Genomic DNA, 17,652 nt, shown 5'->3' on the forward strand with positions numbered 1-17,652 from the left:
TGTCTGTCTGAAACCGGACAGTGTAGACAATTCTGAGATAGATGAACCAATGGTCTGACAAAGGTGTGAGACAGCTTCCTGTGTTCCTATTGTTGCCTGTGTCCTTACCATTTCTGTATACAGAGAAATTGTGGGAACCATTCTACCCAATTTCTCCAGGGGGAGGAGAAAATTTTCAACAGTTTCTTAAGGATGGGTCTCACAATTAGCAGCAGCAATGGCACAGCTTCCTTCAACACTCCCCCCCAGGCTACCCCACACCAAGCAGCCGCAAATCTGTGTTTACAGACTCACCACAATTTGGAGTCCTTTACAATGCCAGAGACCTGGTGTTATTTTAGGACGTTCTGGGAGGTATAAGGAGGTTTACGGCCGCCACACATAAATTGTGGAGAATATTCAGATGGAATTCTGTGAAGTATTCTTTTAGCAGACAGCGGGGGGGATTGCTGAGAAAAGGAAATCTCTCAGAAATTCCCCCCCCCCCCAATGTCTTTGGATAAATATTGGCTCAGCAGCTCAGCTCCATTGTGAGCCAATTCCTACATAAGATCAACAAGCCAAAAGCCCATTATCTGGTTCTTACAGTGCCCATGCTGATACCTGTGGGAGGCCTACAAGCAAGACATGAATATATTAGGCCTCAGTTGTTATTCTCCTACTGCTTCCAATAGTGGAGGTAGAACATAACCATACTAGCTAGGAGCCATACTGGCCAAATCATCCATGTATTTAATCATCTTTTAAAACTGTTGATATGGATGGCCATCGCTATCTCTCGTGAATTCCACAGTTTAATGATGCCCTGTGTGAATAAGTACTTTATTTTGTTCATTCTGAAGCTTCCAAAATTCAGCTTCAATGGATAGCCCTGAGTTCTTGTATTGTGAGTGGGGAAGAAAATCTTCTTCCTATCCTGCTTCTCTACACTTTATTGCACGGCTATCTCTACATTTTATCAGTGCTTTGAATGAACTAGTTCAGTTAAACAAAATTCACTGAACTAGTTCAAAAATCTCTGAAGGACACCAGAAAGTAGTTCCTATAACAGCTGAATACACTAAAGGCGAATAAAGTTCACTTTGAGGAAGAAACTTGAACAATTGCTAGTTCGCCTTCATGTCCATTCTCACACACCCAGCCAACCAGCAGGAGGCCTGGACTCTTAGCCTTCAATTAAAAGAAGGAAGTGAATTGGACATCTATCAATAAGGTTAGGAAGCAAAATGTGGAGGCAACATTCTAAGGCTTATTAGGCACTTATGGAGGTACTGCCATTGCTAAGGTCACTTAATCGCTTTTGCTAAATGATTAGAAGGAAGGAATGTGAGGCATTTCCTGTATTTTCCCTGCTGAAGGGATTAACTGTCTTTCAACAGGAACTTGCCACGAGAACTATATGTACAAGAAAAAGCAAGTGATGTCTCATGCCTTTAACAGCTATGCGGCTGGCACAAAGTAAGTATGTTCTAGTATGGAAATTCAATTATGGGAACGCTTTACCTATCATAGAATCGTAGAGTTGGAAGGGACCTCAAGAGTTATCTAGTCCATCCCCGTGCTATGCAGGAATCTGTCGATATTCTGCCTACTGGACATATTACTGGATTGTCTTGAATCTCCCCCTGCCCAGCCCTTTACAAACATTTCCAGGGGCCCTGCTTACTATACCCCTCTTATCAAAGAAAAAATTGTGGAAATAGAATCTGTATTTTTTGTTTAATTCTAGGCCAATTTATTAACATCGATGACTGTGACAGGCTCAGGTGGGATGGCTGCAATGGATGAGCCTATAACTGAATAGCAAAGGGAAACAACAACACTCAGCAGCGGCATTTGATAGAGAGAACTGCCAGTGCACTTAGACAGCCGAGCCAAATCTTGCATTTGTCGCATGCGACTGAAAAAGGGGGAATTGTAAAGAGGAGGGAAGGGAGAGGCGATAGAACGGAGATACATAAACATCAGGGAGCTGCTTGCCCTCTTTTTTTCTCTGCTGCCTAGAGTCTGCTGCTGTTTCGTGATTAGTTTCTCCTACTTCTGTAATCCAGTAAAATCTTCTTGAAAATGAAATACAGCAAAATGGCAAAGCAGAATACGTCGTGTTTCATAATAAAATAGAAAGCCAGCTCCCTGGCTGTGTAAATAATGTGGATAAAGATGAAGCAGAAAAAAAATAGGGCATACTGGTTCTGGGGCTGAAGGAGTTCGTGGAGCTCTTGCCCAATCTGTGGGGGAGGGGGGAGAGAAACAGGGGTGGGGGGAGGAAAAAGAGGTGTCTGTTAACAAAACGCTCCCTGTGATCAGCTACCCAAAGAGCCTACAATACTATAAACACCTTCCCATTGAACCCAGAGGGCTTCGCATCTTCATAGACATTGTAAATGTGCTCAACTTAAATTCCATTGATTTATATCAGGAGTGGGGGAAACAAGGCCCTCCAGATGTTATTGGATTGATGGGGCCTGGAGTCCCACAACTGCTGGAGAGCTACGGATTCTCCATCCTTGATTTATATGGACTTAAGCATGCTCAGAAATATTTAGATTGTGTATTCAAAATACCGATTCAGAGAAATGTCAAACTGCAGAAGTCAGGCGAGCCCACAACATGGCATCTAATGTGTTTTCTTTTCTTTTTTTCCTCCCTCGAACTTTTTCACTCCTGGAGGAAAAGGACCATGCCCCCCTTGCCCCAATGTCTTTTGAATGAAGCATACAATGGGCAGTGCTTGCCTTGGGGTTTCCTATATTCTTAATGCATCAACTGTTCTGGGTGAGGATAGCAAAAATGTCTTCTTTAGACACAGCGGCAGAAGCCAAATGTGTGTTTTGGAAGCATGTTGCCAACCTGGTGCCCTCCAGATCTCCCATCAGCCTCAGCTATGAAGCAGGGGCAGTGAGAGGTGTAGCCAGGGAGAGGGCATGGCTGGGAGAAATCCTCAAGGGCCTGATAGTGGAAGCTGGTATCCATTGGATCTGGTGGGGCAGAAGATAGCGAATGGGAGACAAAGCCAAAGGGTCAGTAGAGGCAGAGCTGGGGGTGGAGGAGAATTCAATTTAGTTTGTATTTAAGGTTGGATCTGTCAGAATTTCGCTTTCTGGAGCAAGATGAGAGCTGAAACACAGCCAGCCTTCCAAAGTTGCTCTTATCCGAAATTTGCAATGCAGTTTTCCAACCAAACCACATTTGCAAAAAAAAAGAGCATACATTAGCAGTAAGTGTGCAAAAACAACAACAACCCCACGAATGTTATTTGTGAAAATAACATACAAAAATGCATTACATTAGGATTCTATTGCTTGCAGAAATGTTGGCCGTGGTCCAAACTGCATACAAAAATGTGTTTACTGGGAGAAAAGGGCACTCAAATGCTGGAGAATTTTCATGAGGGTTCAAAAAAAAAATTTTTTTTTTTAATTGCAAATTGCCGCAGGCATGTAGAGAAATGGCTTTAAGGTTGGAAAAATGAGACCGTGGGAGTAGAAATTAACAGATTCTTCCATCCCTAGCAGGAACTAAGCAGTTGTTTTTTTTTACAGATTGATTCCAGCACCTAGAACGGGGTCAGCAACCTAAGGCCCATGGGCCAGAAGCGGCCTGCAGAGGTCATTTGACCGGCTGCCAAGCCACCCTCGAATTGAGCTGCCCGCTCATATGCTGCACAAAACCGGTGCAGTGCGGCGCAGGGACTCACTTCCGCAGTGCTAGAAATCACATCTGCGCATGCGCAAATGCCAAAAATCACATCTGCGAAGATGTAGATGCCAAAAATCACATGCACAAAAATGGAAGCAAGAAGAATTACCAACGATAGAAGAATGGCAGATGAAATTGATGGACTATGCAGAATTGGATAAATTAACTGGAAGGATTCAAAACCTGCGGGATCAGAGATTCTTAGAAGACTGGAGTAAATATATGAACTACTTGAAAAGTACTGTAATAGTAATGAACAGATTATGCTAGTAGGGTTGCAAGAAGTTTTGTAAGGAGAATTATATGAAATATTACAAGAAAGACTATGAGGAGAGTTATTAGTTGATGACAATTAACAGTAATAGATATATTAAGAAATGCAGAATAAGTGATAAAAGACGGAAAATCATCAGAGTTGTTGACGGAAGTCTAAAACAATGTATAAGATAAGAAGATATATAATGTGATTGTTGGAAATGATATGTTAAAAAACTAATAAAAAAGAAAGAAAAGAAAATCACACACTCATGCATGCGAGATCCGGCTCACGGAGGGATCTCTGCGGGACTGATCTGGCCCAGGCAAAATAAACCTTGCTGACCCCTGACCTAGAACAATGCCCAAAGATGCTGTAGGCCAAGGAATGCAGAATTTGGTTTCCATTTTTAATGGAAAGCTCACATCTACCCCTTATTCCCCCCTCACTTACTGATCGAGGGGTTGTCTGATGATGTAGCTGTTGCATTTTCTCCTCGTGCTGCCGCCTCTTCTCATTGTCTTCATGCCGGTACCTCAGTCTGGTCATTGCACCATCAAGCCTCATCTTCTCCAGGTCGAGATCAGCTGCTGTGATATGCCTGCTGTGCAGCTGACCCATCCGCTCCATACTGCTGGCCTCGCCCATCCTGGAGTAAGCTTCTGGCTGCAGAGCACTGGTCCCTCGCTGGGTGCTGATGGCCAGCCGGTCTCCCTGACTCTTATTGTCTAAGGTCTCCGTCATGTCATCAGGGACGTACGAAGAGGCTGGCGTGTCCCTTGCAGCATCCTGTAATAGGAAAGGAGAGACAGAGGGTGTCCAGAGGAGGGCAACCAAAATGGTCAAAGGCCTGGAAACGATGCCTTATGAGGAACGGCTAAGGGAGCTGGCCATGTTTAGCCTGGAGAAGAGGAGGTTAAGGGGTGATATGATAGCCATGTTCAAATATATAAAAGGATGGGAAATCGGAATTTTACAAGAAGTTGCATGAGATTATGCTGGATTATCTGGACTATAACAACATCATTATGATGGGAGATATGAATGGGGTCGTATCAACTAACATGGATAAGTCACAAGGCCAAAATGTTACAAAAGACGGCAGACTACCAAAGACTTTTTTTTTTTAAATGACAGACAATATGGATTGGATTGACATTTGGAGAACCAAGAACCCCCTGGGAAGAGAGGGAACATTCTTCTCTGAAGCCCAGCTGACTTGGACAAGAATCGACCAAATATGGATATCTAGAGGTCTGGCACCCAAGGTCAGAAAAGTGGAAATCTGCCCAAAGACCTGCTCCGACCATAATGCACTGAAGATGGACATGACACTACTGCCAACCGGTTCCTTTAGATGGAAGATGAATGACAATTTGTTTAGAGATCAGGAGATTATTAAGAAGGCCCAAAAAGCTTTGAAGGATTATTTTGAGATAAACATGAACACTACGGTGGAAAAAAGAACTATCTGGGATGCAAGCAAAGCTGTGATGAGGGGGTTCTTGATACAACAGAACGCTGTAAAGAAAAGGATACAAAATGAAAGGAAAGATAAGATTTTGCAGAAAATTAAAGAACTGGAGAAGAAATTAAGATTAAATCCGAAGTCACAGCCGATTCTGAGAGAAATTAAACTTCACCAAGCACAATATTCTAAATTGGTAAACCAGGAAATAGAGTGGAAGATTAAACTAATGAAACAAAAAACTTTTGAATCGGCAAATAAATGTGGGAAACTGCTAGCATGGCAGTTGAAGAAGAGACAAAAACTAAACACAGTTACAAATCTAGAAATTGAAGGAAGAAATATTCAGAACCCCATGGAAATCAGAAAGTGCTTCCAGAGATATTTCAAAAAATTATATACTCAAGGGCCGCAAGACGAGGCTGAGATTAAACAATTTTTAGAAAAAAATGGACTAACAAAATTGTCACAAGAAAACAGATCAATCCTGAATAACAAAATAACACGACAAGAGATTGAACAAGCCATTCAGAACATGCAACTGGGCAAATCTCCAGGGCCAGACGGCCTGACCGCCAAGTATTATAAGACATTAAAAGACTATTTGATTCAACCAATGATGGAGGTCAGCAACGAAATCATGGAGGGGAAGAGGGCGCCGGAATCGTGGAAGGAAGCTTTCATCACATTGATACCAAAATCGGAAACTGAAAAGACACAACTCAAGAACTATCGTCCCATCTCCCTTTTAAATGTGGATTACAAAATATTTGCAGATGTTTTGGCAAGCAGACTTAAAAGAGTTTTAAATGAAGTAATCCATAAAGACCAGGCAGGCTTTCTCCCAGGTAGACACATGTTTGCTAACACAAGGAACATTATTGACATCTTGGAACTTTTGCAAACAGACATAAATACAAAAGCAGTGTTAATTTTTATAGATGCGGAGAAGGCCTTTGATAATATCTCTTGGAAATTTATGAAGGGAAATCTAAAAGAAATGGGAGTGGGACGGGGTTTTGAGAATGGGATTGATGCAATATATTCAGAACAAAAGGCTAAATTGATAGTTAGCAATGTGGTTACAGAAGAGTTTAAAATTGAAAAAGGAACACGACAAGGCTGCCCGATTTCCCCTCTGCTATTTATATCGGTTCTGGAGGTGCTCTTGAATATGATCAGAGGGGACCGTTTGGTGGAAGGGATCCAGGTCGGAGCGAAACAATATAAACTTAAAGCCTTTGCAGATGACCTAGTTTTGACTTTGCAGGAGCCAGAATCTAGTACAAAAAGAGTATTGCAACTGATACAAGACTTTGGTCGGGTAGCGGGATTTAAATTAAATAAACAGAAAACCAAGGTGTTGGGGAAAAATTTGACAGATACAGAGTCAGAACGGTTTCAGAGAGAAACAGAACTAACTGTGGTTAAAAAAGTAAAATACCTAGGGGTAAATATAACAGCAAAAAATCTGAGTCTATTTAAGGATAACTATGAAAAATGTTGGTCTGAAATTAAGAGAGACTTGGACAGTTGGACAAAATTGAAGCTTTCTTTGTTAGGCCGAATTGCTGCTATTAAGATGAATGTATTGCCAAAGATGTTTTTTTGTTTCAAACATTACAGATTGTGGACAAGACGGAGTGCTTCCGGAAGTGGCAGAAAGATATCTCTAAATTTGTCTGGCAGGGCAAAAAGCCCAGAATTAAGTTTAAGATATTAACTGATGCGAAAGAAAGAGGGGGCTTTGCCCTGCCAGACTTAAAGTTGTACTATGAAGCCGCAGCTTTCTGCTGGCTAAAAGACTGGCTACTTCTCGAAGACACTGATGTACTGGACTTGGAAGGTTTTAACAATGCTTTTGGTTGGCATGCATACTTATGGTATGACAAGGTTAAGACCAATAAGGCCTTTAAGAACTATATTGTCAGGAAAGCAGTATTTAATGTCTGGACAAAATACAAAGACTTATTGGAAAACAAAACTCCAAGGTGGCTTTCACCTCTGGAAGCTAAGGCCCGAAAAAGACCCAATATGGAGGCCAAATGGCCAAAATATTGGGAAATATTAGAAAAAGATGGAGACAATTGGAAATTGCAGAGTTTGGATAAAATGAAGGACAAAGTGCGAGACTGGTTACATTATGCTCAGATTAAAGAAGTCTTTAAAAATGACAAAAAGCTAGGGTTTCAGGTGGAGAAATCGAAATTGGAAACAGAATTGTTGGAACCAAAAACTAAGGTACTTTCAAGAATGTATAACTTGCTGTTAAAATGGAATACACAAGATGAAATGGTTAAATCAGCTATGATAAGGTGGGCACAGGACATTGGGTATAATATTATGTTTGAGGACTGGGAAAGGTTGTGGACCACTGGGCTGAACTTCACTGCATGTAATGCTTTGAAGGAAAATGTAATGAAGATGATATATAGATGGTACATGACCCCAGTTAAACTTGCCAAGATATACCATTTGTCTGATAATAAATGTTGGAAATGTAAAGAAAATGAAGGAACATTCTTTCACCTCTGGTGGACCTGCCCTAAGGTGAAGGCCTTCTGGGAAATGATATATAATGAGCTGAAAAAGGTATTTAAGTATACCTTTACCAAGAAACCAGAGGCCTTCCTTCTGGGCATTGTCGGCCAGAAGGTGTTAAAGAAGGACAGAACATTTTTTATGTATGCAACAACGGCAGCAAGGATACTCATCGCTAAGAACTGGAAAACCCAAGAACTACCCACACTGGAAGAGTGGCAGATGCAACTGATGGACTATATGGAACTAGCTGAGATGACTGGCAGAATCCGAGACCTGGGAGAGGAGAGGGTTGAAGAAGATTGGAAGAAATTCAAGATTTATTTTAAAAAATACTGTAATTTGGTTGAATGTTAAGAAAGGATGCTAGATCATAAATAATTGTGCACCACTAAAATAGAAGGAATTAAGATGATAAGTAAATTTGAGGAAAAATTATAAACCTATTGGAGAATTTATAGATTATATTTAAATGAATTTGACATAAGAGTGTAAACAAGATGATAAATTGCTGGCAAGAATTGAAAATGATGCAAATGAGAGCGGGAGGCGTGAGGGAGTCCATAGATGTCAAGAAAAGATGTTATGATATATGTTATGCTGTTTTTATTTTTGCATTTATGTTTAAAACCCAAATAAAATATATTTTATATATATATATATATATATATATATATATATATATATATATATTTGCTTTCGTATATATATATATATATATATATATATATATATATATATATATATGGATGTCACATAGAGGAGGGAGAAAGGTTGTTTTCTGCTGCTCCAGAGAAGCGGACACGGAGCAATGGTTCCAAACTACAAGAAAAAAGATTCCACCTAAACATTAGGAGGAACTTCCTGACAGTGAGAGCTGTTCGACAGTGGAATTTGCTGCCAAGGAGTGTGGTGGAGTCTCCTTCTTTGGAGGTCTTTAAGCAGAGGCTTGACAACCATATGTCAGGAGTGCTCTGATGGTGTTTCCTGCTTGGCAGGGGGTTGGACTCGATGGCCCTTGTGGTCTCTTCCAACTCTATGATTCTATGATTCTATGACAGGGGGGAAGTGTCAGTGGCTACTAACCAGGCCAGCTATGCTCCATTCCACCCCACCCCCAGTTTTTAAATGCCTTATTGATTGAAAACTTTATAACAGAAATGTACAATAGATGTTATAGGCAAAATGAGAAATAAAAAAATACACAATTATTCATTCTTTAACTAATACTTGCTTTGCACATCCATTTGTGATTAAGTTTGACAAGCCCTCCGATCTTCCCTTGTGTTCCCAAATTAAATTCCTTAAATATATGCTTAAACTTTACTTTCTCCATGTTATTTAACTTACTATAAATTTTGTTTTGTAAAATTATCCTATTTACACACCGAAGCTCAGTCAAAACCTGCCAACAGATTGATCTTTTGACAATGTTCTTTTACATAGACTCTGTATATATCCCACTCTCTGATAAATTCTTCATCTGTAACATCTCTTGACTGTTACGGGAAATGCTAGAGTGCTAGAGTGGCTGGTCCTTGAGCTGGGCTGTTCTTAAAGTCTTAAGAGATATCAGCCTTAGCATTGGCATCTACTGTACTATAGATATATGCTCTATCATTATCTGTCTTGGAGACATCCATGGTCTTCACCATATGGTAGACACATGCTGTGGGGCTGAATGTGATGCAAAAGAACCTAATAAGAGCCCTGTTGAAGGTCCGTCTACTCCAGCACCGGCATTTCCCTTAGTGGCCAGTCAAATGCCTCCATGAAGTCTATAAGCAACAGCCATTTCTAGAAGCTTGGAGCAAGGAGTTGTCCAGGGATGGCTAGTTCTATCAGCATTTTTAGGTTATTTTTAAAGCTTTTCTTATTCCACCAGCCATTTGTGAGGCTGAACCGGGTTAAATTAATTTCCAGCTGCTTCTGCTGTTCATGTTGCAATTTCGTGAGTGGCTTGAGTATAAGGGATCAGATGGCCCTTAAGGTACCTTGGTCCCATTATTATTATTATTATTATTATTATTATTATTATTATTATTAGTGGTGGTGGTGGTGACACCTCCCATCTGACTGGGCTGCCCTATCCAATCTGGGCAGTTTCCAACAAATTAAAACACAGCAAGACATCAAACGTTAAAAACTTCCCTATACAGGGCTGCCTTCAGATGTCTTCCAAAAGTCAGATAGCTGTTTATTTCCTTGACATCTGATGGTGCTCTAGGGCTTAGCGAATTAACACAGGAACCTTGAAGCTTTCCTGGCAGCAAATTGGCAACCAGCACAGCTGTCTCTGCAGCAGAAATCACGTTGCCAATAATCTGCTCCCATAAGGATTGTGACCACCGCATTGTGTACTAGTTGCAGCTTCCAGATGAAATATAAGGGCAGCTCCACACAGAGTATGTTCCAGTAATCAAATGTTATAAGAAGGGACCTTACGTGAGTCCTGATGAACAGATACTTCTCTATGTAAAGAAAAGGACCCTGAATGGCCCAGGAACCCCATCTGCAAGGAGAAACATTAGGCATGTATGGCTCTTTTCTCACACTTGCTGAATGCGCAGCTGGGTCAAGGCTGTTTTTCCCCACTTGCCTCACAGAACATCCTGCCCTCATTGGTTGCAGATGTAGCGTCATGTGAAAAGGTGACCGCTGGATCTGTGTAATCGTCAGCTCCCATCGAAAAGATGGGAGTTCAACTGGATTCCCAGAGCCAAGGAATCCCTGCCCCACATCCGCTGCCACTTACCATCCTTTCCTGATGCTTTTTCAAATCTTTAATTGGGGTTATCTGCACAGCAAACTCAATCTCGGTTTGCATCTCCTTGAACCCTACACTGCCTCCTTGGTAAGAATATTCAGACCCTTCCACATTGCTGGTGTGATCCAGATCTGCTTGAATCTCCTTGTCTGTTTGGTGCACAGACTCCGTCTCAAAGTTGGAGAAATCTGATGAGGAATGGGGTTCTCTGGATACTTCCTGTTATAAAAACAGATGGGGATTTAGGGCAGTTTATGTTTGTTTGCTTTTCAATTAAATTTTCTGTTTTACATTTAGGAACATTCATTTCAACAACCTTAAAATATGAGTGACTTCCGTTCTTCTCTTTCCATGGTTCATTTTGCATAACATAAATCCATGCATATTTTATATAAACCAAACCATTCAGTATTCCATTATTACATCCATCAAAACTTATTTACACTGTTGAATTTATCTTAATGCTGCCCACGGTTTCAAATAAACACATTTTCCTTCCATATATTTTCCATATATTAAATGAACATTTTCCAATCTTCTTTAAACATATGCTCTTCTTGTTCTCTTATTCTACATGTTAGGTCTGCAAGGTGCGCATGTTCCATCAGTTTAAGTGGCCATTCTTCTTTAGTTAGGACTTCACTCATTTCCCATTTGGGGGCTTACAAAACACGAGCCGCGGTAGTGGCATACATAAATAACCTTTTAAAGCAGGTGTGTGTGTGTGTGTGTGTGTGCGCGCGCACACACACTCAAAGATAACTGATTTTTATTTGTTTTGACCATTACAATGCACAAAACAACAACAACAACAACAACAATATGTCCATTTCTAATACAAAACCACACAAAGTCAAGCAGATGCAATCAAAACCAGCAACAAAAATAAAAAGGGGAGAAAGGGAGAGGGAAGGACAGGGAATATGTTTCAGCAGGTTAAAGCGATCTTTCAGGAAGAGAAAAGGCATATAGGGCCACCCCATTGTTACCTGCCTGATTCAGAGCTTGCCACTCAGTTCTTCCACAACGCCATCTTTCCCCCAGTTTTGATACAGGGGGTACGCTATAAAGTGAGTTTCTCATGTGAGCCAGGATCGAATGGGTGTTTCACAGCCAGCCTCCTCCAAACCTCCCTGACTGCCACTGTTGATGGCGGGGAGTGAGTCCCCTGAATATGCTTTGAACCCAGAATGTGCCAACACAAAAAAAGTGACAATTTGTTGTTGACAAAGGACAGCTGGACATATAAAGGGCCCCATTACCTTCAGTAGCTGAGGGCCTCATCAAACCTAAATCCAGCCCTGATTTCAGTGAGAGAGTTAAGGAGGCACCTAATTCTCCCACTCATTGATTGACATAGCTATAGCTCTCTCTCTCTATCACTTAAAAGGTATTGACTTGGGAACATCTCCACCCCCATCATTCAGCCCAGACACTGAGGTCCAGCTCCGAGGGCCTTCTCACTGCGAGAAGTGAAGTTACAGGGAACTAGGCAGAGGGCCTTCTCGGTTAGTGGCGCCTTCTCCGTGGAACGCCCTTTCATCAGATGTCAAGGAAATAAAGAAATAAACAACTTTTAGAAGACATCTGGAGGCAGCCCTGTATCCGAAAGGTTTTTTATGTTTTGACGTTTGCTGTGTTTTTATTATGTTTGAAGTTGCCCAGAGTGGCTGGGACAACCCAGTCAGACAGGCAGGGTATAAATAATAAAATTTAGTAGTATTGCTAGATCATGCCCTAAGTTCCTTCTCACCTGCCTTGAGCCCATCTCAGGTTTGCAGATAAACATGATATTAGGAGTAGGCTGCATTTTCCCCATTAAGGGCCACATCTCCTAAGGATAAATCTGTCAGGAGTCATATGAGGAGAATGGATACAGCTTTGTCTTGTCCTCTCTGCCCAGAGGGCTGATGGGAGATGAGCAGATTGCTCCTTTCAGAGGTGTGAATGGATCCCTTGCAAAGCAGGGAGAGGCCTGCATCTTGCCCTGCCCCCCTTTGTTGTTGTTTAGTCATTTAGTCGTGTCCGACTCTTCGTGTCCCCATGGACCAGAGCACGCCAGGCACTCCTGTCTTCCACTGCCTCCCGTAGTTTGGTCAAACTCATGCTGGTAGCTTCGAGAACACTGTCCAACCATCTTGTCCTCTGTCATCCCCTTCTCCCTGCGCCCTCCATCTTTCCCAACATCAGGGTCTTTTTCAGCGAGTCTTCTCTTCTCATGAGGTGGCCAAAGTATTGGAGCCTCAGCTTCACGATCTGTCCTTCCAGTGAGCACTCAGGGCTGATTTCTTTAAGAATGGAGAGGTTTGATCTTCTTGCAGTCCATGGGACTCTCAAGAGTCTCCTCCAGCACCATAATTCAAAAGCATCAATTCTTCGGTGATCAGCCTTCTTTATGGTCCAGCTTTCACTTCCATACAACAGTGCTATTTTTCTAGAAAAAGAGTTGCCAGAACTTACCATGAACACCTCCTTGCTATGGCACCCACCTGAGTTCTGACTGAAAATAAGCCCTGCTCATTACCTCCAAGATTTAGTATCCACAAACACAATCTGTTTAAATACATGCTTCCCCCCAAAGAATCCCGAGAACTGTAATTTGTTGACGGTGCTGGGAGATGTAGCTCTGTGAGGGGGAAAACTACAGTTCCCAAGATTCTTTGTGGTGGGGACCTTTAAATGTATGGCCTTAGAAACACTAGGGCAGATGTGGGGGACCTTTGGCCCTCCAGATGTTGTTGAACTACAGCTCCCATCAGCCCCGACCAAGCATGACCAAGGGATGATGGGAGTTGTAGTTCAACAGCATCTGAAGGGCCAAAGGTTCCTCAGACGATCTTTCCCCATCCTGAAACAGAAAGAACTTACTGGGATTTCTTACCATAGCAGATTTTGTACTGGGAAGGGAACATACATCAACATTGGATGCCAAGGCAGGAGCCTCTATATCCCCACCTGCCCCATGTAGAAGAACCGAAACCGGCTGCCCCAGTTTGAAGCAGACACACACTGCTCAAACACCAGCCACAAGCTCTTTCCTGAACTGCCACAGTGATTTCAGAAAGTTCCGCACTGGGATGATGTCATAATTTTCCAGTTACCACAACAGTTAAGACAAGTGTTGCTAAGAGGCCATTGTGGATTGTCTGTAGGCCTGCTAAATATTTTATTTGAAAACAGTACTGGTAACATCATATGTGGCCATATCAATAGATGACCCAAGAAAGGTGTATTTTGCTTCTCCTCCCACAGCACACACTGAAATCACAACATTTGTTTATTGATCTTATTGGACACTATTAAAAATGAAAAGTAACTCAAAGCGACTTACAGGAAAAACCCCACATACATTAAAACTAACACAAAACTAAAACAGTGTGAAAGCCTCAATGTTTTATTCAAGTTGGCATCCTTGGTGAGGAGTAAGGCAGCTGCCATAGGCGAAAGTTGCTGGGGGGCAGGGAGAGTCAGCAAGGGGTCAGTGGCCCCCGTTATAGATGCCACCTGGAGTGCCCTATGCCCCCTAAGCAAGCCTGCCACCCTCAGGCGCAGCGAAGGTCACTGCTCTGGTGTTGATTCAGTTGCCAGTCTTGTTGGCTTCTGAACATGGAATTGGCAGCATCATCTTCTAGCCCACCTCAGCCAGGTAAATGTCTTGGGTTAGACCTTATTCTGATGATCACCTGAATGCTGCCCCACCTGTGCAGGTGGGGTGGGAAGGTTGGCATTGCTTATTCCACCACTCCTCCCCTTCATTTTGCTCACTGTTTTTCTTTCCAACGTATCTTCTCAGTATCTGCAAGTATCTGTCAGGCTGCTGCAGCAACACACCTTATTTGAGTGTATTTTTGGTTTCTATGGAAGCTGCCCAGAGTGGCTGGGGAAACCCAGCCAGATGGGCAGGGTACAAATAAATTATTATTATTATTATTATTATTATTATTATTATTATTATTATTATTATTATTCCAAAGCCACTATCGTGGAATCTGACAGAGAAGAGAACACTGTCTTTCATTTCCTTATTTGCTGATGTTTTATTTCCCTTCCTTTCCCCCCCGGTAGAAAACTGCACTTCATTGCAAAATAATACTCAGGGTGCCTAGTTATGGAAAGGTTTCGTGCTTCTGTGGATACACGCCTAATTGAAAACACATTTTTAAATAACGCTCTGCAACCATAAATATTCCACTGATTTTATATACTGCGTTAATATTACATTACCTCTGATGCCAAAATTCAACACTAATCTGGTTTGAAAACAGCCACGAGAAGTAGGAGTGAGGACCTTGGAGCTGACCATCAACACTGGACACGACTGAGCAGAAATACAGGTCTTTACCACTATACTGAGATGGGTTGTATTTCGATTTAAATTAAAGTGATTGTTTCTGAATCGGCATCTGCTTGTTTATTTAGTATATCACACTCTTCCTTCCAAAGGACCTCGGGATGGCAACCATTGAGTGAGAAGAACAATTTTTTTAAAATCATAAAAACAATTCCAATGCAGGTGAAGACTAGAAAAGATATCAACTTCACAGACTTGATGAAAGAGGAAGGTCCTCAGTAGATCTACAAAATGCAAATTTTATGCAAATGTGTGACCCCTTTATCCTCTCTCTCTCTCTCTGGTGTGTGACTGACCACACTGACTTTGTGGTCACTATTCAGCCTATTCCGCATGAGAGCTGTACCATGGCAGTTATGAATGAAACTTTGCTGCAGTAGCTCAGAATGGAACATCCATGTTCAGAGGCAGTTTATACTTCTGATTAACAGATGCTGGATGCAAGCAAAAAAGGAGTAGCTTCCTTCAATGAGGATCTTTCCAGCATCATGATCTGGCTGACTGATAACTGCAGATAGATAGATTTTCCAGCTGACCAGAAATAAAAGTAGCAGGGCAGGGGATACACTCAGCCTGACTTTGTCCCGTGCAGAGACAAAGAGAAGGCTGACCTTGTAAAGAAAAAGAAGGCACTTTTTATCACATGTGGTGGGAATGTAAGAAAGTGAAAAGCTTCTGGGAAATGATATATAATGAGATGAAAAAGATGTTGAAATATACATTTATTTAAAAAAAAACAGAAGCATTTCTACTTGGCAATGTAGGGGAGGATATTAACAGACAGGATAGTAAACTGTTTTTATATGCAACAACGGCAATAAGAGTATTATTGGCACAGAAATGGAAACAAGAAGAGCTACCGACGAAAGAAGAAAGGCAGACGAAATTAATGGACTATGCAGAATTAGATAAAATGACAGGAAGGATTCGAAACCTGTGGGATCAGAGATTCTCAGAGGACTGGAGTAAATATGTGAATTATTTGAAAAGCAAGTGTAATCAACAGATTATGCTAGTAGGACTATAAGAAGTTTTGTAAGGAGGATTATGTGAAATATGGCAGAGAAAAGTATGAAGAGAATTATTAGTGAAGGACTATTAAAAGTAAAAGTGAAACTAATGAAATGCAGATTAAGTGATGAGGGAGGACTGAAAAAATCTTCAGATGTGGTTGATGGAAGTCCAAAATATTGTATAAGATAAAATATGTTGTATATTTTTTGGAATCTTTGTGTTTGTGTGTGTGTGTGTGTGTGTGTGTAAAAGAGAAGGCTGACCTACAAAAATCTGCAAGAGAAGCTTCTTAAGCAGAGAAGAATGGTAACTTGTGAGTGTTTGCTGATCACACTGCTCTTAAAAAGTCACAGGTTGAAGTGCTAGAAGACAAGACGGCAACCCTATACTAACGACAGAGTGTTCTGAGCTTGGGTAGCTGCTCACATCTTCTCAAAGATGTTGAAAAGGTCACCTCACTTTGCATCAGGTTTCCAGCAGAGGGTCTCAAGAACTTAGGTTTGCTGCTTCATGTGGAATGAGACCATTGGTCTCCTCTAGCCCAGCAGTCTTGAGATGGACAGCAGCTCCCCGGGGTCTCACGAAGGGATTTCCTCCATGGCCTTTTAAGCAAGAGATGCACTAGGGATTCAGCCTGGGGGCTTTTATGGGTCTGGGGGAGAAAATCAATTTAGTTTTCATTCAAAGACGAATCGACCCAATTCACACTTCTTCAAACAAAACCTGAACCAAAACAAACCCTTCCAAATGCTCACGTCTCTGAGTTTTGCGGTTTGCTTCTACAGTCAAATAATGTGTGCAAAACCACATGTGCTAGGACAAAGTGTACAGCAAAATATTATATTAAGGGAAATTGCTTGCAAAAAATGTGTACAGAGTAGCCTGCTTAGTATCATCACTATTTCTTTTCAAGTGCCGAGCAAAAATGCCCATATCTTTAGATCTTAATTTTCTGGTTATCTTTTAGCAGGCTTGGATTTGTTTCATGTGTGTGTGTGTGTGTGTGTGTGTGTGTGTGTGTAAGTTGCTTTCAGTTTCACTTTTGAGAGGGAAACATAATAATTATAATGCACACAAAATTGCATATTGTGTGCATTTCACCCTCAAATGCCAACCAATTTTCACAAGAGGTTTTTTTTTAATTTATTTAAAGAATTTGCAAACTGACATGGAAATGTGGAATCTACAAATTATTATATTTGTTAATGCGAATTGAAGTTAATTATTGTAGCTGTGCTATAAGTGATTTTATCAAGAATGGATTGTATTTGGTTTGAGTGACAGTCTTGAGGCAGAATTAAAGGGAATAAGACCTTGAAGTTCAGCACGTGGGAAGCCACCCAAAATTTATAATTGGCTATGTAATTGATTTGTATTTGAGTTGGTATTGCTATTTGGTGTTAATATAATATGGTGCATATTGAATTTTTGTAACTGAAAATTAATTTTTTAAAATGTAATAATAATAAAAAGGAAATGTGGAGAACAGGCCCTAAGACTAGAAGAAAAAAAAAGAGAAACTGAGAGAAGATGAAATTGACCAGATTCGCCCACGT

At 41.2% G+C, this 17,652-nt stretch overlaps 1 protein-coding gene across 1 annotated transcript; it reads right to left on the reverse strand.

The window, feature by feature from the left end:
* Nucleotides 1-1,711: 1,711 nt before the first annotated feature.
* Nucleotides 1,712-13,791, reverse strand: LOC309338709 (uncharacterized protein). The gene is made up of 4 exons (XM_081856025.1): nt 13,613-13,791; nt 10,720-10,950; nt 4,409-4,744; nt 1,712-2,228 (listed from the first exon to the last, which is right to left on the reverse strand). Exons 1-4 carry the CDS (start codon nt 13,613-13,615, stop codon nt 2,025-2,027), a joined length of 774 nt encoding a protein of 257 aa, XP_081712151.1. The 5' UTR covers nt 13,616-13,791; the 3' UTR covers nt 1,712-2,024.
* Nucleotides 13,792-17,652: the final 3,861 nt, after the last annotated feature.

This window comes from Podarcis erhardii (assembly GCF_964252035.2).
Source record: "Podarcis erhardii genome assembly, chromosome: 3".
In the NCBI taxonomy this organism is placed as follows: Eukaryota; Metazoa; Chordata; class Lepidosauria; order Squamata; family Lacertidae; genus Podarcis; species Podarcis erhardii.